At 44.4% G+C, this 22,062-nt stretch overlaps 5 protein-coding genes across 5 annotated transcripts; 3 read left to right on the top strand and 2 right to left on the bottom strand.

Annotated features, from left to right (window-relative positions):
* Nucleotides 1–1,399: 1,399 nt before the first annotated feature.
* LOC119556084 (60S ribosomal protein L22) lies at nt 1,400–4,115 on the top strand. Its single transcript, XM_037867935.1, has 3 exons — nt 1,400–1,489; nt 1,679–2,317; nt 3,721–4,115. Exons 1-3 carry the CDS (start codon nt 1,478–1,480, stop codon nt 3,985–3,987), a joined length of 918 nt encoding a protein of 305 aa, XP_037723863.1. The 5' UTR covers nt 1,400–1,477; the 3' UTR covers nt 3,988–4,115.
* Nucleotides 4,116–5,167: 1,052 nt separating this feature from the next.
* LOC119556082 (trithorax group protein osa) lies at nt 5,168–7,700 on the bottom strand. The gene is made up of 3 exons (XM_037867934.1): nt 7,557–7,700; nt 6,687–7,484; nt 5,168–6,495 (listed from the first exon to the last, which is right to left on the bottom strand). Exons 2-3 carry the CDS (start codon nt 7,429–7,431, stop codon nt 5,798–5,800), a joined length of 1,443 nt encoding a protein of 480 aa, XP_037723862.1. The 5' UTR covers nt 7,432–7,484; nt 7,557–7,700; the 3' UTR covers nt 5,168–5,797.
* A 1,020-nt stretch (nt 7,701–8,720) lies between these two features.
* On the bottom strand, nt 8,721–12,869 carry LOC119557788 (mitochondrial 2-oxodicarboxylate carrier). Its single transcript, XM_037870688.1, has 2 exons — nt 12,442–12,869; nt 8,721–9,635 (listed from the first exon to the last, which is right to left on the bottom strand). Exons 1-2 carry the CDS (start codon nt 12,610–12,612, stop codon nt 8,886–8,888), a joined length of 921 nt encoding a protein of 306 aa, XP_037726616.1. The 5' UTR covers nt 12,613–12,869; the 3' UTR covers nt 8,721–8,885.
* Nucleotides 12,870–17,604: 4,735 nt separating this feature from the next.
* Nucleotides 17,605–19,142, top strand: LOC119557484. The gene is made up of 2 exons (XM_037870253.1): nt 17,605–18,986; nt 19,046–19,142. The coding sequence occupies exons 1-2, from the start codon at nt 17,605–17,607 to the stop codon at nt 19,140–19,142; spliced, it is 1,479 nt and encodes a 492-aa protein (XP_037726181.1).
* Nucleotides 19,143–19,196: 54 nt separating this feature from the next.
* Nucleotides 19,197–21,945, top strand: LOC119555940 (cell wall protein DAN4). Its single transcript, XM_037867645.1, has 3 exons — nt 19,197–19,232; nt 20,970–21,031; nt 21,093–21,945. Exons 1-3 carry the CDS (start codon nt 19,197–19,199, stop codon nt 21,943–21,945), a joined length of 951 nt encoding a protein of 316 aa, XP_037723573.1.
* The last annotated feature ends 117 nt before the right edge of the window (nt 21,946–22,062 follow it).

The raw sequence follows: 22,062 nt of genomic DNA, 5'->3' as shown, positions 1-22,062 counted from the left end.
AAATAAAAAGTTATTTGTAAATTATTAATAATCAATAAGCTACCATATGTTAACATCTGGCTATTTTTAGCTTTTTCGCACCAGTCGACTGTACGAAGACTAACGAAAAAATACTAGAAATGTATATGGCGCTGCCACCCCGAGCTGAAAAAGGTTGCGTGTTCTTTTTGAGCGTTGCTCAGTGGAAAATTAGAAAGAGCGTTAATAAATGCCTTAGGAATTCTTTTTAATGAGTAATAAATTTATTTATCCATGTATTTTTGACAAAACTCTCTTTTTTCCGCCCTAAAATATCAGTGTTTTGGCTGCCAAATTGCAAATAAAAGTCAGAATAAGGGAGGTCATACCTCGTTGAACTCGTAGTTTAATTTCTTATCCATTGGCATTAAAACCTGAAAACTTTTTATTTTTTAAATTTTTTTCAAAAAAACCTGATGTAACCCCTTATAAAAAATGCGAAAATTTAAAATAAAATAAATTTTCCTCAAAGTGATGGGGATAGTTAGAATTGGAAGCCAGCTGCTCGAAACAGTCGGTCTTTCGGCTATGCGCTTTAATTTGGCGAAACTATGATTGAAAAACTGCGAAAATAAGACCATTTTTTTGACAAAATTCTAAATCTCATTTTTCCTACCTAAAAAGTCAGTGTTTTGGCTGTTAAATTGCCAATGGAGGTCAGAATAAGGAATGTCATACCTTGTTGAACTCGTAGTTTAATTTCTAAACCATTGGCATTAAAACCTAAAAACTTTTTATTTTTTCAATTTTTTTCAATAAAAGGTTATAAAATATGCGAGAATTGATCAAAAAATAAATTTTACTTCAAGTGATGGGGATCGTTAGCATTGGGAGCCAGCTGTTCAAAACAGTCGGTCTTTCGGCTGTACGCCTTGATTGGGCGAAACTAAAATTAAAAACCGCAAATAAAAGGAGTATTTTTTGACAAAATTCTAAATCTCAATTTTTCTCCCCAAAAAGTCAGTATTTCGGCTGCCAAATTGCCAATAGAGGTCAGAATAGGGAATGTCATACCTCGTTGAACTCGTAGCTTAATTTCCAATCCATTGGCATTGAAACCTTAAAACTTTTTATTTTTTCAATTTTTTATTGCAAAAAAACCTGATGTAACCCATATAAAAAATCCGATAGTTGGTAAAAAAAATAAATTTTGTTCCCCCCGTGCCACAAGAAGCAAGCGGCTCAAAACAGATGGTCTTTTTCTTCTTAATTGGCTTGATTTTAATTATATGCTGGCCTAATAAAAATAAGTATGTGAGTTTTAATTATAAATGTGAACAAAAATTACAACAATGGTTTGAGACGCGGCTACATCAGAGTTCCAATACCGGGCCTACGGTTGTGCTGAGTAATTTTTTGGCATTTTCGCAGTGCAGCGGTCTGGCAACTCCGGCCTTCTCTTCTTCTTGCCAACGCTTCCGCTTTCTGTTCTTTTTCCTCGTGGTTTTCGACTGACAAGATGGCTCCAACCGTAAGTGCTCCGAGAATCGGGAAGATATTCGCGACTGGCCGTCCCCTGGTGCTCCAAAGGGTGCTGCAAGTTGTGCAACATGGTGAACTCCGAAGGGCGGTGGCCAGCAGTGAAATAACCTAGACCATCCAAACCAACGAATGTGTGTGTGACCTCTTTTTTTCTATTTTTTTTGCGGTGCTCCTCCAGGCCAAGACCAACAAGGGTGATACCAAGGCCGCCGCTGCCAAGCCGGCCGAGAAGAAGGCTGCTCCCGCTGCCGCCGCCAAGGGCAAGGTGGAGAAGCCCAAGGCTGAGGCCGCCAAGCCCGCCGCCGCCGCTGCCAAGAACGTGAAGAAGGCGCCCGAGGCCGCCAAGGATGTGAAGGCAGCCGCCGCCGCTGCTGCCAAGCCCGCGGCAGCCAAGCCCGCAGCCGCCAAGCCCGCTGCCAAGGATGCCGGCAAGAAGGCTCCCGCCGCCGCCGCCGCTCCCAAGAAGGACGCCAAGGCTGCCGCTGCTGCTCCGGCCGCCGGCAAGGCTGCCCCAGCCAAGAAGGCCGCCTCCACCCCGGCTGCCGCTCCTCCGGCCAAGAAGGCCGCTCCCGCTAAGGCTGCCGCCGCTGCTCCGGCTGCTGCTGCCGCTGCCGCTCCTGCCGCAGCTGCTGCTGCTCCCGCCGTGGCCAAGCCCGCACCTAAGCCCAAGGCCAAGACTGCCGCCCCTGCTCCCAGCAAGGTGGTCAAGAAGAACGTGCTCCGCGGCAAGGGACAGAAGAAGAAGAAGGTGTCGCTGCGCTTCACCATCGACTGCACCAACATTGCTGAGGACAGCATCATGGATGTGGCCGATTTCGTAAGTAGCAGGAGTTTCCAGGGGAACCTAGAACTCACCCCGCTCAGTATCAAAATCTGGCTATGATCGGTCTTTGCTTTGAAGGTATTCCATGGGTTTTGAGAGTCTCTAAATCTATAATTTAGATGTCTAAGTATGCATTCTGTACTTCGTCTTCTATGGAAACATAAAGATATATGTTTTGGTAGCTTACTAGAACCTTGCATACTTTTGGACAGCTTGATTCCATATTTAGATCACTAGAGACATATCTTGATAACCTAAAAGGGCAAAAGTTCCCTCCAAATGCCTGAAAGCAATGACCTGAACATAACCTGCAAATCAGTATCAGTTTTACCGCACCAAGCTTTTCATTGCCCTCTAAGTTAACCAGGGGCTCTGGATAAAAAGTTGTGGTTACAGTGAAGTCTCTCCATTTGGCGATAAACTGCTGGCGGACTTTACCCGTGCCGCCGGCGGTTAACAACTCCTGGAACAGTACTAACTGTAGACTATGTAGCCTTACCATTATGTCCGTTCCGAAACCGTATCGAATCGAATCTTTCGCTGCCCCCCCCACAAAGGGGCACACGTGTTCCTCCGCAGCGCCTCCCAATCGCGCTAGTTGTCAAGGGGCTCTGGGCACTGCACAACGGGGTAGCCACTGACCGCCAGTGACCTGGCACTGGCCAGTGGTGCAACCGTCTGTGAACAGCGTCAAGCCGTGCTATGTGTACCGCCACGTGGTGGGCCCTGGGTTGAGTGCGTCCACAGCCGTGGCGCCTCAGGCCAAAATTCATAGTGCGCCCTGCTCACGGTGTCCGCTCTTTCGTGGCACTGCAGGTTTTCCCAACTAGTAGCAGTTAGCATTAGGTGCTTCTTCTATGAAAATCAATCTTTGTTTTGAGAAAGCAACCAATAGAGTACCCGCTAGTGGGCAAACCGAATGCGCTAAACGCGCTTGATAGCAGGGCGCAGAATCCCTTGAAGCGTCGTCCCCGCCACAGGATCAGGTAACTACCATCTTAAGCTGCATTCACAAATGGGTAATGGAACCACCAGGTTGGAAACATAACATCTTAATAAGTCGTTTGGCTTGCGTTTAGTACCTCCCACCTGGTGGCTCCAATCCCCATCCTTGCTCATTTATCACCTGGATAAACGTACAAATTACAGGCCACGCCGATTTGCCGTCAGAGAGTGAGCTTCATGCGTCGCTCTGATGGCAGTGTACTCAGTGGCACATCAAAAAATTGGTCACTCTTCTTTATTTGGGCCTTCTGTTCTACACACTCGACTCTTGGCCTTAACAAAGACAGAGACATTAACTCCAGCTAACCCTAACCGGATTGCTGCTGCCTTGAAGATGCCGCCCAGATCCAAGCAGAACTAACCCGAGAATCCCTATTCCTTTCCGCCCACAGGAGAAGTACGTGAAGGCCCGCCTTAAGGTCAACGGCAAGGTGAACAACCTGGGCAACAACGTCACCTTCGAGCGCTCCAAGCTGAAGCTCCATGTCAGCTCCGATGTGCACTTCTCCAAGGCCTACCTCAAGTACTTGACCAAGAAGTACCTGAAGAAGAACAGCCTGCGTGACTGGATCCGTGTGGTGGCCAACGAGAAGGACTCGTACGAGCTGCGCTACTTCAGAATCAGCTCGAACGACGACGAGGACGACGATGCCGAGTAAAGAAACGCCAGTAGCAGGTCCACACAGCAGAAACACTAGGTTTACATTCGTTTTTATTATATATCTCACGTCCTCGAGGTGGGCGTGTTTTTATAAGCTAACAACAAGGTGTGAACCCATGGAAAAAATCCCTTGGGGTTCGCCGCAATAAAACATTTGTGTGTGAACCTCGATATCGTTGTGTTTTTAATTGGTTGTATTGAAATTATATAATTATTCGACTGTTGTTTACATGCCCTTGTTAAAGATATCATGGAGATCGTTTGAGACCAGCTGTTTGGCTGGACTTACAGAGCGGTTCTTAAGGTTTAATACATTTGAAGTTATTGAAAAAGCTTTTGGGCTTTAAAATTATTGTTAAAAAGGCGGGGGTTTTAAGATATACGCTAGTCGCCATTGTGCTTTTTATACTCGCTAAAAAAGCTTAATGATCCACTACCTCTGTCTCGCTTTATTTCGTGGCTTGCTTTTTTTGTTGCCTAATGTGGTGAAAGTATTTACTGACCTTTAAAAAGGTTCATAAACTAAGGCATTAAGTTTGATGTTCAATTTTATTGAAAGATTGTGTACCTTTAAAAAAGGTTTATATTTTTTAATAGTCTATAAAAAGTACTTCAAGTAATTATTTAAATTAATTAATTAATTGTTAAGTTATTAGTTCAAGAACCCAATATCTCTCATTCGATTAGAAATAACCTCCGTAATTGTTTAATCAATAGTCGAAGTCGATCTGGTTTTATAGAAAACCGAAAGCATAAGTGCGGGTATAATTAATTTTGAATCGACTTTTGTTATGGGTAGATACCAGTTTGGGTTATTCAAGTGGAACTGTATTTTATATTTCATGATGTTGGAGACCCATTGTTTCGTTCCAACAGCTCCATCAACTGGGAACGTTCCGGATGGCACTGCCTGGTATCAGTTGCGTTTTCAGTATCAGGTCTCTTCAAATATTTGCTAGTTCCGTACTCTTGTCACCCGTTTTGTTTGCCCACCCGTCGGTCAAAACAAAGTACGCCTTTCTGTTGGCGTTGCGAAAACAGGCGGACCAAAATAGTCCGGACAACCGCTGCTGCCCGCCCATCAGTGGGCCAGCGGACCCGGACCATTAACTAATTCCCATTCCCTATTTGGCTTAGGTTTTGCATGAGTAATGCAGGCGAAATGAAACCCCATCGTGTCGAGTGCTATGGGTGTAGGCGAAAGCTTTTATTTTTATTTAATTCAACAATTGAGTGCAACAAATACGTTTGCTTACAACGATACAAAAAAAAAACAAGCAACGATTACGCTAACAATTCTAGAAAAATATACACCTTTAGTGAGAACTGACATTCACTTTTTGTCTTTTTCAGGGGCTTTTGAGTAGGGCTTGCATGTAGCATAGGGTTATATATAATATATACTGAGATATTCGAATGTTTGCTTTGTTTTCGAGCACACACCGGGATGGTTTGGGACTGGAACTGGGTCTGGGTCCGGTTACGGGTGTCCATTCCCATCGCCAATCATCACAATTGAAGGCCGAGTTGGAAAAGGGGGACTTTAGAAAGGGGAATTCTAAACTGGGAAGCCAGCTTGTTTGTCCACGAATACTGTAATCGGAGATGGTACGGCTTAAATTAACAATTTTCGTCCAATTAGCGCCTGGAATTATCGATCTTGGCAGGCGCAAATAAACCGTGCGCGCCAAGGCCACAAAAGCTGGGTAGGAAGGTACAGTAGGTAGTCGGGTATCTGGGTATTTGGGTAATTGTGTGGGGGCAAGTGTGCACACAATGCAGCTCGGAACATTCCAGAGGCGTGCTCTTTAGAAGCCAGCGAAGCGCTTGGCCATAGCTCCGCACACGAGCATGAGGAGCAGGCTCTGGCTGGTCAATCCGGCCAGGGACTGGGCTCCACTGGTGTTGGCCTTGACGGACGCCTGAACGGGAGCCGCCACATCCTGTGCCTGCTGCACCTGCTGCGATCCCGGCTGAGCGGGCGCCATGGGAGCTAGCGGAGCTGGTCCCTCGCCGGCCGGAGCAGCTGGTGGCGGAGGTGCCGGGTAGCAGGCGATCTTCTCCACCTCTACCATCTTGGTGCTGTCAGCCGGATCCGTTTCGTTCACCTTGGTGGGCACACAAATGATGCCGCCAGCCGGTGGTGGAGCAGCCGCATCAGCTGCTGGTGCTGTCATATTGGAGGCGTCTGGATTGAAGGGAGCCATTGGTGCCATGGGCACAGCCGGCTGTTCCTGGGCATCCTGGGTCACGTTGGAAGGCGGCATCGGTGCTGCTGCTGCTGCTGGAACTGCTCCAGGAGCAGGAGCAGCGGCCACTCCGCCTGCATTGATCACGGTGGTGCCATCGGTGGCATTCACCGGCACGCCATTGTTGATGATGATGATGCGATCCTGGCCAGCAGCAGGAGCCGCGGCCACCGGCTGCGAGGAAGAGCTGCCTCCCGAGGGCGTGAGGGCGTGGCCCAGCAGAGCACCGCCCAAGCCGCCAGCCAGCAGACCAGTGCCTGTGAAGAAATTAATCATTAAGGCGGTGAAACAGATGTGTGGGCTTAAAATAACACCAAACATGGTCACGAATTGGGTTAATATTTAAGGCAAACATGAGTCAGCCAATTGAGGTGGGAAATATATCAAATCAATTCAATGTAACCTATGTTACGCCCCGTTTGAAAGGCAAATCCCAGCCAGAACTCACCGAATCCAAGGCCAGAGGAAGATTGCTGAGGCGGCGCAGAGTAGTAGGTGGCTCCGGGCGGCAGAGCAGATCCCGCCTGATAGTAGGTGGCTCCCGGAGGCGGTGCAGCGGCCGGGTGATAGCCACCGCCCATGGGCATCTGTCCGGCGGACGGGTAGTACGTTGCTCCAGCGGGTACATTCGAGGGATAGCCTCCGCTGTGTCCTCCAGCCGGGTAGTAGGTGGCACCCGCCGGCACTCCCGAGTACTGCGGCTGATGGACATTCGATCCGGTGGCTGCGCCATAGCTGGGAGGAGCTGCTCCATAGTTGGGGGCATGGTAGGCCGGCGGCGGTTCGTGCATATTGGGTCGGGCACCGCCGGCGGGATTGGAGGCGGAGTAGGCGGGCGGCGGACCCTGTGGGACATTCCAACCCGGCTGAGGGGCCGCTCCTCCTGGGGATCCGGCTGGAGAGCCAGCGGCCACGGGGCGATTCGGTTGCGAGTTGTAGTTGGGGTAGCTCAGTTTGGCCACATCCGCGTGCGAGTTGCCGGCGGCATGGCCGTTCGTATTGTAGCTAGGCTGCGTGACGTGACCGTAGTTGGAGGAGCTTGACGAGGACGAGGAGGAGGAGGGCTTGCGCTGGTTATTGCCCTGGTTACGCCGGGCATCCACAACACCACCGCCGTGCGTCACCAGCAGGGCAAACACCGCCCAGGCCACGAAGGCGACATGGGAGCACGCACCGCCACTGGAGGTCATCATGTGATCCGGAATCCGGGGATTGGTGCTTCACTCGCAGTACGAAGAAGACGAGACTATAAAGATCGCAATAAAAAACGGCAAGCGTTGAGCGTAAATCAGCAACCACTGGTGTGCATGCTAATTACAGAAACCCGTTTTTGGATGACGCCGAGATGCTTGTGGTCGTTATTGCAGCTGGCTTCGTTTTTTCCGCGCGAAACAAGTTGACTTGTCGGTTATAAAGTTAATAATCGTTAAAAATTTCACTTTTTGCAATGTGGCCAGGCAGGAGTTTTTCGCGAAATAACAGCAGCCACGAGAGTAGCCCTGGTAAGGGTTGGTGACTTTGCTAGAAATCTGGCTTGTATGGTACATGGTTGGGTGCTTTGCTAGATATTTAGTTCCTATAATGTGACCCTGGTAAATGGTTATGGACTTTGATAGGCATTTAGTTCACATGGTTGGGGACATTGATGGTTAGGGACTTGGTGGACTTTTAGTTCAAGTGGTTTCTGAGCATGCTAGTATTGGGAAGTGTTGCATACTTTTGGGCAGCCGCTATTTCGGATTAAGAAACATTGTTAAAATACTTTTTTTTCGTAGTTTTTCAATCGTAGTTTAGCTAAATCAAGGCGTACAGCCAAAAGACCGACTGCTTTGAGCAGCTGGCTTCCAACGCTAACGATCCCCATCACTTTGAGGAAAATTTATTTTTTACCGATTTTCGCATTTTTTGTAAGGGGTTACATCAGCTATTTTTGAAAAACATTGAAAAAAAAAAATTTTCAGATTTGAATGCCAATGGATTGGAAATTAAGCTACGAGTTCAACGAGGTATGACATTCCTTATTCAGACCTTTTTATGAAATTTGGCAGCCGAATAACTGACTTATTAGGAAGGAAAAATGAGACTCAAAATTAAAAAAAAAAATACCTTTTTTTCGCAGTTTTTCAATCGTAGTTTAGCTAAATAAAGGCGTACAGCCAAAAGACCGACTGTTTTGAGCAGCAGGCTTCCAATGCTAACGATCCCCATAACTTTGAGGAAAATTTATTTTTTTACCGATTTTCGCTTTTTTTGTAAGGGGTTACATCAGCTATTTTTGAAAAAAATTGAAAAAATAAAAAAATTTCAGATTTGAATGCCAATGGATTGGAAATTAAACTACGAGTTCAACGAGGTATGACATTCCTTATGCAGAACTTTATTTAAAATTTGGCAGCGAAAAGACTGAATTTTTAGGAACGAAAAATAAGATTCAGAATTTAGTAAAAAGGATCCCAGTTTCCACATTAAGGAATGCAATGAATTCAAGTGTTAACATTTATTTACGAATCACAATAGGAAGTCTAGCGTTAAAATGCTACCTTCCTCTCTCGACTACTCGACTACCTATTATTATATTATCAAAAAAAAAACAGATTAGGCGGGCGCCCTTAATATCTAATAATTGGGTATTTCGGGGATTTGGTAACTAGGAGTAGTTGTGCAGCAGGTAGTCGTAGCTGTACTCGAAGACCAACAGCAGGATGGCGCCTCCAGGGCCCAGGCGCATGATCTTGGGCACGAGTCCCTTGTACAGCGCCCGGAATCCTTCCTCGCGATAGACGATGCCCATGGAGCTGAGCGTGCCGCGGTACTTGATCTGCCCGAGAACAGGTTGTGGGCCCTGAATCCTCGACTTGGCCACATCGAAGGGGATGTTGACGAAGCAGGCCAGTGTGCCGGCCAGAAAACCGATGGTCACCTTGCGCAGAAACTCCAGATGATTCTCCTTGTACTCGGGCACCACATTCTTCACACTGTGATAGAATCCAAAGTACACCATATTGAAGACACCATTGCGTCCCATCGTGGCGGTGATGCCCTTGTTCAGGCCCCGAAAACCCAGACCGTCTTGCTTAATGATGCCCTTGGCCACCGCAAACGTGCTGAGCATCTTCTTTTGCCGATCCGCCTGCTGGGCCACCTTGACCACCTCGAAGGGATTCACGGCGATGGCCTCCAGGGTGCCCGCCGTGAGGCCCGCCAGCGAAAAGGTCAGCGGCGTGGGTGTGGGCGATCCGAATTGGAAGAGCGGCTTCGTCTGCTCGAACACCAAGAACTTGATGGCCCGCTTGGGGGTCTCGGCCAGAATGGGCGGCATGATGCCCTTCCAGTACGAGGTGATGCCCTCATGGCGGTACATCTTGGCGAAGCAGTCGAACACGCCATTGTAGTGCAGCTGGAAAGTGGTGATATATCATCAGTTAATTGCTTTCGAAAGGGGGAAGGGGTTGTAAATCGGTTGGGAATCATTATGTTCAGATCATACAACTTTAGATTAAAGTGGAATATTTTCTTTTTGATTCTCATCTATTGGTGTTTCTGTTAGAATATGACAATATTAAATTTAACAATTAAAGTTAATTGAGGGATTTTGATTTTAATATGGAAATCTTTTTTTTTTATTAAATTCAAAATACCTAAAGTGAATATATATGACTAACATTATATTTAATATTTTATGCAGTGATTCACATATTTTTAAATGAAATCATGCAATTCATGTATTCGCCAACATTAAATATGAGAATCCAATGAGTTCTACATTGACTCACATATTTTCAAATTGTATCATCCTCTTTAATACATTGTGTATTAAATATTTGTTTTTTATTTTTTTGACATTTTATTTTTTATTAGTGTAAGCATTTTAAACCAAAAACCTTTTTGTAATGTATCTTTTGGGAAGTACGAATACTAAGCCTTTGAAGTACCAAACTTTTTATAAGGATTTTTTGTTTGGTCCGAAAAGCATGAATACTGATCCTTTGCAGCACCAATACTACATTATCATAATTAATGAGAGTGACACATTTTTTCTTGCGTTGCAAACTATCTGCTTTTGTTCTAGGCACTTTTTATTCTGGCGACGCGCAAAACTGGAACTTTTTCAACGGCCAACTGCGTGCATTGTTCCACATATATTTATTTGCTGTATTTGTGCTAATTTCCCCCTGGTCGCCTCCCCCTTTCGCTTTCTTCGAATGCTTTCATTTGCAGTCGTAAATTTGTTTAATCATCGCGCCTCGACGACAACAGAGATGCAGAAGAAACTGTGTCGCAGTATTAAGACATTTTTATGCTGGGGTCTACACACAAATTATGGCTTTCCATAAACGCTAAGCAGAAGAAAGAATAAATATTTGTTTTTCTCCTTTCTGGTTTTGGTAATTATACCCGTTACTCGTAGAGTAAAAGGGTATACTAGATTCGTCGGAAAGTATGTAACAGGCAGAAGGAAGCGTTTCCGACCCCATAAAGTATATATATTCTTGATCAGGATCACTAGCCGAGTCGATCTAGCCATGTCCGTCTGTCCGTCTGTCCGTCTGTCCGACTGTCCGTCTGTCCGTATGAACGCTGAGATCTTGGAAACTATAAGAGTTACAATACTGGGATTAGGCATGCAGATTCCTGAGATTCCTGCGCAGCGCAAGTTTGTTTCAAAAGAGTGCCACGCCCACTCTAACGCCCACAAACCGCCCAAAACTGTGGCTCCTACAGTTTTGATGCTAGAACAAAAATTTTAACTGAAATGTATTGTTCTCATCAATACCTACCGACTGACCTAAAAAAAGTTTGCCACGCCCACTTTAACGCCCACAAACCGCCCACAAACTTCAAAAAATCGTAAATATGAACGCGGATATCTCGGAAAATATCAAAGATAGAGAAACGAGATTTCAGATTTAGATTCCGTAGGCTTGAGCGCAGCGCAAGTTTATTACGCGAATATGCCACGCCCACAAACCGCCCAAGTCTGTGGCGCCCACAATTTTCATGGTAGATAAAAAATTTAAACTGAAATGTATTGGTCTCGTCAATACCTATCGATTGATTTAAAAAAAACTTTGCCACGCCCACTCTAACGCCCACAACGCTTAAATCTGTCTACCGCCGGTAGGTGGCGCATTTGCTGCTTGCATATCTCCATTTTCCTTTGGTCCCTTTAGCTGAGTAACGGGTATCTGATAGTCGAGGTACTCGACTATAGCGTTCTTCCTTCTTTTTATAAGAATTTACCCAAAAATCTTTCATTGTATATGGCTCCATAACCTTATCTAAAGGCCCCGTAAGCATAAAGATTTCGGCAAGCAGAAAATGTAGAAAACACCCAGATTAGATAGGCTATGAAGGTGGACCTCTATGTTTCTATGGTTGAGCCAGTTTAAATTCCCAGGAACTGAGTTACGAACAGGTTCATTACACCTGAGACTTCTCCATAAAGCTTACCCAAAACTAATGGCCCACACGCGTGTCCAGAGTCGGTGGAAAATTGAAAGTGCCGGACTGCTATCAGCGCATAATTCCAATTTCGAATGGCATGGGGGAATGTTTCACACGTCTGGCAGGGGTCTACACATAATATATATGTATTTATATTATACTGATAAGCTTATTCCGGGGGAGTGGGGCGTTACGCTTCGACTGCTGATAAATATGAATTGTCTGCCCCTTCGCAAGAGAAATGTAAACACATCTCCATCGAGAGAAGGAGAGAGGCAACAGTTCGCATTGGGAAAAACAGAGAGCGCTTGTCCGTGACCTTGCTTTGCCCTTATCCAAAAAAAAATAATAAAGCCCCAGCCCCAAAGAACAAAACCAAAACAATCCACAGCTGATGGGAGGTACATATATCATTGAAGTAACCTCTTCAGATCTTGAGTTGTTTTAAGATAGTCTCGTTGTAAGAGATTCTTGGGTAACTACAAAGCTCTTTTAGAAACGCAGTGTCTTTAGGATACCTGTTTAAAATTTTGTTAATCTAATAGAACATGTTTTGGAAATAAATACGTTTACATATATTAAGAGAAAAAGCTACTGTATGCTTTAGTTATTATCACAATTATGATATTGGGATCTTTGCGTGCATACATATCCACACTCCATAATCTTATAATCTGCCGGGTATTTTTCCATTAAATCACTTGTCTCCAGAGTTAATGGAGCCTATGTATCTGATAACTGATAACACAAGTACTCACCTCACCCAGAGCAGAGACATTTGCGGTGGGAGTGGCCTGGATCTGGATGCGGGTCTTGACCACATCGAGGGGCTGCATGATGCAGACCTCCAGGAATCCGGCCGAACCGCCGGCCAAAACCTGAAAAGCGGCGCGCTTGGCATGGGATATTTCGTGCTGCTGACCTGCCATCCTGACGAATCTCCTTCTATCGAATCTCCTGTACAAATGCCTAGGGACACTTAGTGCTCCACTGGGAAACTGACAACTGGCCAAGACAATCGAGTGCTGTCACTTTGGTTCGAATCGATTCCAGAGCCAACTGCGAGTGGTTCGACAAACGAAAAGTGTAAATAAATTCGGGAGGCAGAGACTCGAGAGAACTACAAACTACGGTTGAACCAACACGCCACCGCACGCCTCGAGAACGCAATTCGCACTGAGCTCGAGAATGCGGCAGCTGCCGCTGCCCAAGACAAAAAGGCACACGGAGAAAAATGATATAGCGCTATATCATTACGATGTATTAGCTCGAAAAGTAATCTTTTTGTTCATTTTTGCTTTGTTATTATAGATATTTTTATATATTTCTGGAAACAAAATGAGAACTAATTTTCTTTCTGTGCAAAGAGGGAGGGGCAGCAGTAGAGAACATAGTCGATAGTACTGGAACAGGGTCGGGGCTAAGCTTTCGCTGGATTCTGAATCGGATTGGGAATAAACGGAATCGGAATCGAAATGGAAATGGGAGTACGAATACCAGGCCCAGAGAGCCACATGTGCTGGAACCATACGCTAATTGAATTTGCTCACGCAGATCGTGGGATCGCCAAAGAGCTTTGTCACTTGGGGTCGGGTCTTCGTCATCACAGAACGGCGATCTCAGCCAGCAGAAAGCTCAAGATATCGGACAAAAGAAAGCTCTTTTTTAGCCTATGGAAAAATTCTATAGTTCAGTGCTAACAGGGCAAAAGAACCTCATCCCCCTAATATTTAGAAACTAACCATTCACACTTTGTATCCTTGCTACCTGTTCTAGCAGGCACAGAAAATTCCAGTTAAACACATGTTCCATAAGAGAAAAACCCTCACTACCGAACATTCAAGATGGACACAGAAGTATCTCTGAGATAACACCCGCATTTGACATAGCAATTGAAAACGGTCAGGGCTATAGATTGAATATGGAGCGCTTGTAGATACTTGGACAAATGGCTCAGATAAGATAACTGAGAGCGATGAAAAATTCAATAGGATCCTATATAATATATAGTTTTGTTTGATTGATTGACAGACAGATAGTACTATTTAAGTACCCAATCTAAGTAGAGCCAATTAAACAATCATAAATGTCTATATTTCACAATTATTTATCAAAGTTTTATTAAATAAAGCATATATTGACCTTGTAAAACCTTTACTAGTCTAAATTCGAGCTAGGAAAAAAAAGGTTTCGAACTTTTAAATGACATACCTTGATATACAATCTATATAATATACATAGTTCTAATATTTTGTTAAGGTGTTCCATACTCTTGAAATGTAATGTACTTCCATAAATATTTAAGGACCCACCTGGGTTACAGCATTTTAAAGCTTAAACAAGACCGTCTCATAGACTCTATCGCAAACATTAGATCCTTATCTGTGCATGCCATTAATGATGTTCCTCGCCCATGTAAACACGCTCCGGAGAGAGGGAGTAGTAAATGATATACCTTGATATACAACTTATATAATATACATAGTTCTAATATTTTGTTAAGGTGTTCCATACTCTAGAAATGTAATATACTTCCATAAATATTTAAGGACCCACCTGGGTTACAGCATTTTAAAGCTTAAACAAGACCGCCTCATAGACTCTATCGCAACCATTAGATCCTTATCTGTGCATCCCATTAATGATGTTCTTCGCCCATGTAAACACGCTCCGGAGAGAGGGAGTAGTAAATGATATACCTTGATATACAACTTATATAATATACATAGTTATAATATTTTATCAGGTGTTCCATACTCTAGAAATGTAATATACTTCCATAAATATTTAAGGACCCACCTGGGTTATAGCATTTTACAGCTTAAGCCATACCGCCTCATAGACTCTATCGCAACCATCAGATCGTTATCTGTGCATCCCATTAATGATGTTCTTCGCCCATGTAAACACGCTCCGGAGAGAGGGAGTAGTAAATGATATACCTTGATATACAACTTATATAATATACATAGTTCTAATATTTTGTTAAGGTGTTCCATACTCTAGAAATGTAATATACTTCCATAAATATTTAAGGACCCACCTGGGTTACAGCATTTTAAAGCTTAAACAAGACCGCCTCATAGACTCTATCGCAACCATTAGATCCTTATCTGTGCATCCCATTAATGATGTTCTTCGCCCATGTAAACACGCTCCGGAGAGAGGGAGTAGTAAATGATATACCTTGATATACAACTTATATAATATACATAGTTCTAATATTTTGTTAAGGTGTTCCATACTCCAGAAATGTAATATACTTCCACAAATATTTAAGGACCCACCTGGGTTACAGCATTTTAAAGCTTAAACCAGACCGCCTCATAGACTCTATCGCAACCATTAGATCGTTATCTGTGCATCCCATTAATGATGTTCCTCGCCCATGTAAACACGCTCCGGAGAGAGGGAGTAGTAAATGATTTACCTTGATATACAACTTATATAATATACATAGTTCTAATATTTTGTTAAGGTGTTCCATATTCTAGAATTGTAATATACTTCCATAAATATTTAAGGACCCACCTGGGTTATAGCATTTTACAGCTTAAACCAGACCGCCTCATAGACTCTATCGCAACCATTAGATCGTTATCTGTGCATCCCATTAATGATGTTCCTCGCCCATGTAAACACGCTCCGGAGAGAAGGAGTAGAAGCCAGAGCCACACAATGGACAAACAAATCGTTTGACATTTTCTGCCTCTTGATTGGTTTATTGTTCATAGCTCACGGCACACCGGACATCAATCAGAGATACCAGATACGACCTCCAGATTGAGGACAACTTTCATTTACATAAAATGCATTCTATGCCGAAATTGATAGAACAAATTGTCGGTGTCAAAAATGCATCTTCTATACCCGAGTCCCCGAATCACTATGATTTAGATGCCTTTCTTTTGGGGTCTGTGGCTTTGTCTGTCTGCGTGTCTGTGTTTTTCTTCTCTTTTTTTTTATGATTGTCCAAATATTTCTGACTGTTAATTATGGGCACGAGTTGGGTTTGCTGGCTTAGCCGGGATGGATGTGTGGAATTTATGACATACGAGGGCCAGCAGAGGGGGGGTGGGAATTTAAAACGCATTAGAGCCCATTAAAAGCGAATTAATTCAGGCCAGGCCAGGAATCCTGACCTAATAATGCTGTCACGTCACGCAATCGCAATAGGAATCAAAGTTCCGATCCGAACGGATCGTCATCCATGAATGGATGGATGGATGGATGGGAAAACGATTTACGACTTACGATTTACGATTCATTTCGCCCGGGCAATTTCTCGTCTTTCCACCCGGCTGGAGATCACACAAAGATCCCACATGGAGTCCCTGTTCCGCCTCCAGAAACGCATTCTCCTCGTCCATAATTAGTACGAGTTTTACAACTGGCCACATGCAAGCGCCGATTGATCGATCAAAGCCGGGATATACAGGGCTAATCAATCATTTTTCCATTTTCATTTCCATTTCCCCATTTTTTTTTCCCCCATTTTCCCTCCAAAGTGAGAACTCACGACCGCCTGCAGCTGTCCGTCCGGCAAAGAAAAAGGCATATACAAAGGCTATTAACCCCGTTCTTTGGTCAGAATGTTCCACTTGTTGCACACTTGTGGCCCTTGAGAAACCAGAACAAGTTGGCCCAGAACAGACGGCGGTCAAAACAGAAAACTGAGCCATGCACAGAGGAAAAAAAGAAACATTGATATGGTGTGATTTTATATCATTGGAATATATAATGGGTTAGTTTTGATAATATTACATGCCGTCCTCTTGCGGTTTGTTACTATTTTCAATTTTCATAATCACTCACCAAGATACCATATCATTTTTTATCCGTGTGGCGTATGCCTGCCCATCGTCCATCGCCCATCGCCCATCAAAGAATCCCCGAAAAATTCACTTCCAGGCCAGAGCAACAAAGGGAATCGGTTAAGAGTGTTTTGATTAATGCCAGTTTTGACAGCTGATGGGCCACGAAGATGGAGTTTGAAATGGAAAATAGCTGGCTCCATTGATACTGAGGCGGAGATGGCAGCTGTCCAACCACCAGACAAGTGATCCAAGTTCCAACTGGGGACGGAGTAGGGTTTTGTTGGGTATTAAAGATAGTCTTAATATCATATGTGGGTATGCAAGTTCTGATAATCAGACATAGGTCCGATTAAAAACTTTAAAGAAGTTAGCATTTAATAAATATACATAAATTTCGTAATCAATTAAATTAGGTTTACTTATTAATTACAGTCGTATTCTAGATTAAATTAAGTTTTTTTTATCCGATTTCAGGTGTTACTTGATTGGTTGAGGTCTTATGACACTAATTTTTAAATAACTGCCTGGATATAGTAATATTTCGAGTCATAGCAACCCAAGCTTGATTTAATATATAAGTTTATAAAATGCTATTAAGCTGTAGTCCTTCTTTTTTAAATAAATCTAGTCGATTAGTAAAAAACCAAGAAAGTGTCATTAGGGCCTAACAAGTTGTTCATAAGACCATGAATATCTGCAACCTTAATCCAATTAATTATTTTTTAGATAGTCAAGAATCTCAGAAAAATTGTAGCCTCAAAAGTGATATCCCATACAATATTTTATAACTATAAAGATCCCATATTTGAGATATAGACGACATAAATCACAGGCAAATACGCGAGCTTTTTAAGAACTACATCTTTCTTCGTTCTGGTTTCGGACCTACATTACACAGAGTGACCCACTGGCGACCACAACTTGCTCGGCGACCTTTGGCGACCCACTCAGAACGAGTTGTGCGATTTTCGCCCAAAACGAAAGTTAGTTACGCCATCAGCCAAAAACCAAAAGCGACCCGAATCCAAGTGCCCAACTTGCACCCTATAAAGTGATGGATGCGGAGTGGCTAGTTGACCATTTCACAGACATTCGTCACACTAAATGGAGGTGCCTTGGATTATTCTATTACTTTGGATTGGGGGAACCGTGGGGCAAAGTTATTTGACAGGCGAGCATCGTCCACTTTGGATACTGGAGGATGGGTTGACCAAAAGGCAGAGACAGGATCGTCCAGAAGCGGATTATGAAACGACCACCAGGATATCACCACTGATGATCCGGCGGCAGGGAAGAGTTGGAGGTGGAGGAGGAGGAGGTGGAGTAGGTCAGGCGGCTCAACCTGGACCCATTACCTTTCTGGTTAGACATGAAGATCGGGAAGAGCCAGCTCCACCGCCGCCGCCACCGCCTCCAAGACTGCCCAACTTTCCCCGGCGGCGCTTCATGATGCCCCACCGTCTCCAGCTGCCCCATCAGTATGTGCAACCCAACCAGAAGACCAGAAGTCACCGGCGAGAGGGACGTCGCCATCTGCCAGTTTTTGATAATGGTCCCGGGGAGAATTCCCTGCAATTGGGCAGGGATAACTATCCCATTTTCGTTTACAACGGAACCAGGGGCGAACTGATATTGAACACCATGCTGAGCAGGAGACGATATCCTATGCAGGAACCTGTTCCAGGACAAGTTCTCTATCCCCCATCGACGCCCATGTTCCGGCCCAAGCCGATTGTGGAGCGATTCCGTTTGCCAGGACAAAGGGAGATGATGAACCTGACCTTGATACCCTTCTATGCACATGAGGCCATCAGGGATCCGGCTCTAACTAGCACTAGCACTATTCTGCAGGAAACCACCACTCCCTCACCACCACCACCAACTCCTCCGCCCTATGAGACACAGCTGCCCAGGATCGAGGAAATGACCAAGCTGGGCAAGCGGAAACGGAAGAAAGCCAAGCAATATGAGGCTTTCCATTCCCCCCAAGAAGTGATGCAATGGCAATCGGTCCTGCGAAGATCCACTGGTCATAACGATAATCATCGTCAATATGCCAGTGAGGAAATGGAACCAGAAGATCATAGCGAGTTGGGGGACGTAAACAATGGTCTAGAGGAGGAGGAGCACGAGGAGGATATCGAGGAACAGGAAGACTGGTTAACGGAACAGGAAACCGAAACGGAGGTGGAATTGCCAACAGAAACCTCCACCGCAAGCAGCAGTGAACCCTTCCACATCGTCTACTTCGATGAGAGTCTAGAGCGACCCGTTGTGGAATCCCTGTCCACCACCACTCCACCACCACCTTTGCGACAGAGCTCTCGATATGCCTTAAAAAGGGAATACTACGCCTTTCCAGTTTATACGCTGGGTAAGCTGCTTCAGCCCACCAATCCCTCCAAGAAAATGCTGGAGAAGAGCGATCGCTCGGCCAGAAGTTCTTCGGAGAGGGAGGCCAGCACTTGGTTCATCCTGAATTCACGGTGAGTTGGTGCTTACTATTCGTCTAGAACACCTTTATAAAGCACCACTTAAATTCCAGTTACAAGGGTCCCTACCACCGATCATTGGGAATGGATAATCAGACCAAGTACTACACCTCCAAGTACATAGAGAATGGCTTTAGACCCCGTAGATAGTAAAAATACTAAGTGATATATCTAAGAGCGAAGAAGAACTTAAGATTAAAGACAATGAACAAGTATGGCTTTGTAAATGAAAGTGGTTGGGTATCAAGCAGCACCTATAACTCGGAAATTACCTAGTAAAAAATTGTGATTATGACAGTGATGCGGCGATGATCATTAACGCCTTCCTATAGAGATACCCCAATGAGACAGTTTAGATTGTAATGGGTCGGCTAGTGGAACAGTCTTAGAGGCCATAAAGGGCGGTCATAAACCCCTGAGGGAACAAAAAAGATACCCATGCTATGAAAGGGCAGTCGTAAACTGGAGAGTGAAGAATAGGAACCATCTATCTATTGAGATTTTCGGAGCGACCCATAGTTGCATAATCCATCGTGCAAATCGAACGGGTAAGCCAAAGGCGTCGGCTGACCCAAATTCCAGAACCCAAAACATAGAAAATCAGAAAGAAAAACAAAAATTTCAATGTGTTAAAAAGCAAAAAGGGAGGGCCAAGAAGAAAAGTCATCAAGAAGTTTTTATGGCCAATCGAATGGATGCGGCTCTTTCAAGAGTCGTGTGGATCCCCCACCCCCATTGGTCAGTGGATCCATCATTCATTCAATCACTTTGTCAATGATGCACCTCTCCAGGTTGCTCGTCCGTTCATTATTATTATTGATTTCCCAGCTTAGTTTTCGCTCTGCAGCCTGCAATTAATTTTCTCGTTGTTCTACAAGGGGTCCACAGTCCGTACTACCCACTCCCATTCCGAATGGGGAAACTGAGAAAAAAACCTGCTTATTGTCGGCATTTCTGTTCTGGCCAGCATTGCCATGGGCCACACAATCGATCCCAACCGATCCCAACCGATTCCCCATTCCCATTTCCTCACATTTTTAGTTTTCGGCTATAAAAGCTCGCACCGCGACTCTTTTTGGGCTTAGAACAAAGGCAACCGCGAACGCGAGTGGTTTACATAAGATCGCATCCTTTTTTTTCATATTTTTTAATTGTTCAACAAGGATTAGGGATATTTTTCCCCCAGTGAAGTGTGCTATGCAAATAGAAATGTGGCTTAATGTTGTGGTATGTGAAAAAAAATATTCAAGGATTAACTGGCTTAAAAGCATCAAATATCCTTGCAATTTGGAAAAAGAAAGTCCAAGACATTTTTTTATGAAACAAGTGATTGATAATAATCGTGATTATTACTATGAAAACACCAATGAAATAGTCATATGAACAAAAAAAATATAAGGATATTCAATTCCTGAATAGTAAACTATTTTATATTAAACTAATCGTATGGACTTTAAAGGATATAATGTATAAATTCAAATCTTCCTTTATGCGGCACATATTAGTTCAGAGGACTATTTTAAAACATCAAGGAATTTTTCAAAATCTAAAATCACCAAAGTATAATCTAAATTTTAAAAATATGGTGTCAATTGCGATATGTCTATAAATATACATATAAATTTCAATTTACTTTTAAGAACATATTTTTGAAACAAAGTAAAATTTACATTATTAAAAATATATTATCGGAAATAAAAAAAATCGACTTGAATAAGAATTTTTTTAGGAATATTTTTTTCGGCAAAAAGGAAAAGTGAGAGTTTATATTAAATAGAGAAATTTTAATATATAGGGCAAATACTTTCCTAAGTGTTGGAAAACAATTCTTGGAAGTTTTTTAAAGAATATTTTTCGCCAAAAAGGTAAAAGTCGACAATAGTATTACATAATATTATATAAGGAATTGTAGGACTTACCCTTAGTGTTTGTCCCCTTGTGTACTCATTGTTGTATCTTGTTTCCATCCACCACTAGATCACTCTAATCCTGGCCGGATCCTCGCTGTCCAACGCCTTCTGGTGGCCAAAAACAACAACGTAAGTAACAAATTCTCCAAAAAACTACAAGATCCCATGGTAACCATACCTGTATTCATAGCGAAACCAGGGAGCCCAGTGGTGGTCCAATGCTGCAGCAAATCCCGCTCACCTACTTCCGCACGTACACCTATCAGCCGTTGGCTCCCGGATTCTTTGGCTTTGGAGCACCTCAGACACCAATGCTACCAGGACCACCATATGATCCTTATGCGGTGAACAGTTACGGGGCTGGCCGACGACATGACACCGTTCCCAGGCAGGAAGTGACTGCGCCGAGTAGCACAACTAGCACCACCAGCACCACACCGGCTCCAACGACCACAACGACTACGACGACGACGACGACCACGCCGGCTCCAACCACCACGACCAGTACCACCACTAGCACCACAACGCCGCCACCACCTCCTCCTCCTCCGTCGGTGGCCCAGTCCACTAGCAGCAGTTTCTCCGAAGGATCCACATCCAGTTTGCTGCGCTTCGGCGAATATCCCACGTACAATCGCCGAGTGAGCAACCTCTACAATGCCAGGCCGCAGTATCCGTATCCGGACTACTTCAACTATCAGGCGCCGCAGCAGCAGCAGCAGTCGCAGAATGTAATGTCAGAGCAGGGGGTCTCCTCCAGTGGCAGTCGCATCCAATTTGTGCCCTGCATGTGCCCCGTGAGCATGCCCAGTTTGCTGCCATCCTCGACGGCGGCCACAACGTCCACCCATCCGGGCACTTCACCCACTTCTTTCGCATCACAGCCGGCGGCTCGTCACATCGAGCGACAGGAATTGGAAGCGGATACTGATGGCGAGACAGGCGGCGAGGGTGAGGAAGATGAGGAGGAGGAGGACGAGGAGGTGGTGGAACAGGTTCAGGAGGAGGGTTCCACCAGTAGTATCAAGCCAATTCTCGACTGATTCGTCACTTTAATGGGGATGCAAACAGAAATCTCTTTCAACCACATACCACCGCATCTAAACGAATGAGATATCTGGAATATCCCTGTAAATACAATTATTAAATGCCTGCCCACA

Source organism: Drosophila subpulchrella, chromosome X (genome assembly GCF_014743375.2).
Source record: "Drosophila subpulchrella strain 33 F10 #4 breed RU33 chromosome X, RU_Dsub_v1.1 Primary Assembly, whole genome shotgun sequence".
NCBI classification, from domain to species: Eukaryota; Metazoa; Arthropoda; class Insecta; order Diptera; family Drosophilidae; genus Drosophila; species Drosophila subpulchrella.
Note: the sequence above shows the minus strand (reverse complement) of the source record. Positions and strands in the feature narration are given on the sequence as shown.

Coding starts and splice junctions, on each gene's coding strand:
- LOC119557484 (XM_037870253.1), top strand. CDS start 17,605: ATGGAGGTGCCTTGGATTATTCTATTACTTTGGATTGGGGGAACCGTG. Junction 18,987..19,045: donor TGGTTCATCCTGAATTCACG/GTGAGTTGGTGC, acceptor CTTAAATTCCAG/TTACAAGGGTCCCTACCACC.
- LOC119556082 (XM_037867934.1), bottom strand. CDS start 7,431: ATGATGACCTCCAGTGGCGGTGCGTGCTCCCATGTCGCCTTCGTGGCC. Junction 6,496..6,686: donor TTCCTCTGGCCTTGGATTCG/GTGAGTTCTGGC, acceptor ATTTCTTCACAG/GCACTGGTCTGCTGGCTGGC.
- LOC119555940 (XM_037867645.1), top strand. CDS start 19,197: ATGAACAAGTATGGCTTTGTAAATGAAAGTGGTTGG. Junction 19,233..20,969: donor TTGTAAATGAAAGTGGTTGG/GTATCAAGCAGC, acceptor ATCCACCACTAG/ATCACTCTAATCCTGGCCGG. Junction 21,032..21,092: donor TGGTGGCCAAAAACAACAAC/GTAAGTAACAAA, acceptor CTGTATTCATAG/CGAAACCAGGGAGCCCAGTG.
- LOC119556084 (XM_037867935.1), top strand. Junction 2,318..3,720: donor TCATGGATGTGGCCGATTTC/GTAAGTAGCAGG, acceptor TTCCGCCCACAG/GAGAAGTACGTGAAGGCCCG.
- LOC119557788 (XM_037870688.1), bottom strand. CDS start 12,612: ATGGCAGGTCAGCAGCACGAAATATCCCATGCCAAGCGCGCCGCTTTT. Junction 9,636..12,441: donor ATGTCTCTGCTCTGGGTGAG/GTGAGTACTTGT, acceptor ACCACTTTCCAG/CTGCACTACAATGGCGTGTT.